Here is a 3,973-nt window from a genome sequence, read left to right as displayed (position 1 = left end):
GATATAAACCAGTTTTTAAACTCAAATTTTAAAAATAGATACTTAAATGAGTAGCCAAAAAAAAACTTAACAAATATCAAACACAATTTAAGTGAAATATTATTAGTTTATCAAAACAAATTTCTTCAAAAAAGTATAACTTTATAAAATTTATAATTTCTACATGAAGTTAATAATAATAGTTATAATTTTTTTTTACCTTTGTTGCTATTTGTTTATATTTTGCTTATAAATGAGAAAAGTTTACAAGATAAGCCACTTCTTATATTATTAAATAACTTCTTAAAATTTGAGATTTTTTAGTACTTATATACTTTCAAATCTTTTAATTTTATTTGGTTTTTAAAGACAAATTACAAAAAATTACTGCTTTTTTGTGTGTTATAGAAATAAGCTATGTTAATAATATTTTTTTAAACTATTAGTTATCTCTTCATTTTGTTCTTAAAGAGCCCACTGTATATTGTGATAAGAATTAATAATTTTTTTGGTTTATTCATCAAACTCTTAAGTTCTAATAGTTGTGCTAATAAAACCTAAACAGCTTTGCTACTTTTCTGTCTTAAAAAACAAGAAAAAGTTATGGTTTACTTTTTAAACTATTATAGCAGGTATTTCGTTACTTATAAGTTTGAAAACAATTCGTTTCAATATTGCTTGTAAATTTGTACACTTTTTAAAAATTTATTCTAAATGTAATTATTAGTGTTGCCTTACACTCAGGTTATTTTAAAGTTTCTACTTATTAAATGTACTTATTCTGGTTTGGTTATTTTCATTAAATCTCAGGCTATTTTTTATTGCTTTGAACAGTTTATTTTAAATTTTGTTTCTGTTAAGTTCTTTGTTGTTAAGTTTCTGATTTTAGATATTCTTCCCACTTTTTATCTCACATCACTTAATTTTTTAAACCTTTTTAAAATATAAGTAAAACTTTTTCTAGCTTATTGTTAGTCAAGCTTTTTTTTGGTGCTTTGTTTTACCTTTATAATAAGTGGCAATTCTGAAAGAGCAATGTGTAAAAAGTAAAAGTATGTTTTATCTTGAGCTTTTAAAAATTTACCAGAGTTGGCAGTATTTAACAATATTTAACTTGTTATGTACAAAAAAATAGTTTGGTATAAAGCTTTTTGCCATTTAACAGCTTCCATTTTCTAAAGTTTTTTTATTTCAAAGCATATTTTTTTGAGAGGATAAAATATTAAAAGTTAAAAAAAAAATTACAAAACCTAAGTTTGAATTTAAAGTTGAAGTTATGAAACTTATAAATTGAGAATTTAAAAAGTAACAAAAATTACTTCATAACTAAAGGTTGATTAATAAAACATAAACTAGAATGCCAAGACAACTCCCCAAACCCACAGGCAAGTACACAGTCAGTTTCACAGACATAATAGATAAACAAGGCAAAGACAGGTGTTTGATGAGACTCTTCTACCCTTCAAAAGAACCCCATCAGGTAATTTCAGATTATTTTGAAGACGTCAACTACATCAAAGGAATCACTTCATTCATTGGCGCCCCTGACTTTTTTGCCTCCTTTGCAAATTGGATGTGGTCAGATCTTAAAGTCCCTGCTGTTAAAGATCAAGTTCTTGGAAAGGGGAAATTCCTTCTGGTGGTGTTCAGTCACGGGCTGATGGGCAGCAGGTTTGTTTATTCATCATGCTGTGTTGAACTTGCGTCACAAGGTTTTGTTGTGGCAGCTTTGGAGCACATTGACAAGTCTGCAAGCGCAACTTTTTATTTTGACTATCATGGCGATAAAAAGTGGGTCTACTATCTGAAAAATCAAGTTTTGAATCAGCTTAATGAGGAAGACCAGCACAAGTTGAGAAATGATCAGCTCAATCAGAGGTCACTTGAATGTAGCAGGGCACTAGACTGCTTGGTTGAAATTAACAATGGGACTTTTAAGTGCTTTAAATCAGGTGTTGACCTTTCTTACTTCAAAGGAAAACTTGACACTTCGAAAAGTGCACTTTTAGGCCACTCTTTTGGAGGTGCAACCATGATAGATTGTATCAGCAAAGACAAAAGGTTCAAAGTTGGTGTTGCAATGGATGTGTGGACCTACTCATTAAACAAAGACTTCCATACAAAATTGAGTGAAGATGTGCCAATATTGTTCATAAACTCTGCTGATTTTCACCTAAAATACCGCCCACTGGGTTTGTACCATGTAAACCAAATTTTAAATGTGAAAGCTGAACGCCAATTGGCCACAATTAGAGGTTCAGTCCACCAATCACAGAGTGACACTTCTTATTACTTTGCAGGGAATTTTGTGCCAAAAATGTTGGGTCTGCATGGTAAAACTGAACCTAAGGATATAACTTTTTTAAATAACAAGCTAACTGTTGCTTTTATTAATAAACATTTTAGTTTGGATGTTGATGTGAGTGTCGATGCTATTGTTAAAGATAATTGTGAGGTTTTGTTTTTTGGCTCTAACCATGAAGCTTTGAAATTGTAATTGATTATGTAATTTTTCCTTGAGTACTGATATTTATTTTCATTTCAGTAAAGTTATTTATGCTTGGCATCATTTTTTTTTTGTATTAAGTTATTTTTTTTGAGTTGAAATTTCAAACATTGAATTATGTGTGCAATAATTTGTACCATACAGTTTTTGTTGATCTGTTTATTGAGTTTTTGTTTGTTTGCTTGTTGTTTTTAATCTTTGGCTGTACTTGAGTTGAAATGAATATGAAACTAGCCTTATAATTGTTTGAAAAAATTGTATATTTAATTCATAGCTTACTTTTTTCAACTTTTAAAATTTTGAAGCTTGTTTTGAAATATACTCATTTTTTTTTTAAATTTTTATTTCAAAAATTTTTCCAACTAACAGCAGTATGAAAATAAAAATAATCACATAAAAATCAAATCATGAGTCAGAAAGTAACATGATGCAGTAAATTGATAATCATAGTTAAAATTTATGTACTTAAGTTCACATTGTAAAAACTACCTACACTTTTTATGCTTGTTTTGTTTTATGTTAAATTTTTATGCAGTTTCATAAGTAAAGCAGTAACCTTTTAAAGACTTATATTATTCAATTATGCATTTAAGTTTTTAACTTTGCAAATTTACTGTTTGTAAACTTCAGGTTTATTCATTATGAACCTTCAATATTTTTTAAAGTCATTTGTCAACTTTACAATATTGATTAAAATTATTGCTATTTTATGCTTGCCTAGGATTGTTTTATGTTCAGACTTTTAAGCTGTTTCACAGTTATTGCAGTAAACTGCAATTTAATTATATGTACTTTTTAAAACTTACACTTGTCAATTATACTTATAAGTTATTAAGTATGCAAATATACTGTTTTTATTTAATTTAGGTTTATTCACTATGACCCTTTATTACTTTTTTAACTCATTTGTCTACTTTAAATGTTAATTAAAACTATTAAGCTCACAGAAGTAAGTAAAAAAACTTACAATAATCATGTTTTAAAATTTTTCTACTAAAGTGTTATGCATTAATCAAGTTTTTTGTTGACTTCAAGTACTAGTAATGGCTTTTTATTTAAATTGTTTTTCTGCATTTATGTAGCTAGTTTTTCATCAAAATAACCATTCACCAATCCAAATATTTCTTGCCTTCAGTATTTTCTTATTTTTTACTACAGCAATTTAATTGTCTAACGGTTTTTTTTGCCAATCAATAATTAGTAATTGTAAAATTAGCAATGTTACACAGCAATTATTCAATTCTTTTTAACCTGTTAATAATTTGATAACTATATGTACTAAAATATAAAAAGAATGAAATAAATATGTTTTATAGTAAAAACAGTTTGATGACCAATTAATTCCTTGTTATTATTATTATAATTTAAATGTCTTAGAGGTCAATTATAAATTGTTTGAATTATTTCTGTCTAACAATTCATTTGCAAATATTTTTTTATTTGTTGTTATTGTATGGTTAATTAAAATTTCTGAAAATTTGTTTTTCT

The 3,973-nt window shown here is 26.9% G+C and overlaps 1 protein-coding gene across 1 annotated transcript; it reads left to right on the top strand.

The window, feature by feature from the left end:
- The first annotated feature begins 1,325 nt into the window (after nucleotides 1-1,325).
- Nucleotides 1,326-2,633, top strand: LOC145831852 (platelet-activating factor acetylhydrolase-like). Its single transcript, XM_082939194.1, has one exon. It carries the CDS (start codon nucleotides 1,337-1,339, stop codon nucleotides 2,474-2,476), a length of 1,140 nt encoding a protein of 379 aa, XP_082795320.1. The 5' UTR covers nucleotides 1,326-1,336; the 3' UTR covers nucleotides 2,477-2,633.
- The last annotated feature ends 1,340 nt before the right edge of the window (nucleotides 2,634-3,973 follow it).

Source organism: Thalia democratica, chromosome 3, assembly GCF_965202585.1.
Source record: "Thalia democratica chromosome 3, ktThaDemo2.hap1.1, whole genome shotgun sequence".
In the NCBI taxonomy this organism is placed as follows: Eukaryota; Metazoa; Chordata; class Thaliacea; order Salpida; family Salpidae; genus Thalia; species Thalia democratica.
This window is presented reverse-complemented; position numbering and strand designations above follow the sequence as displayed.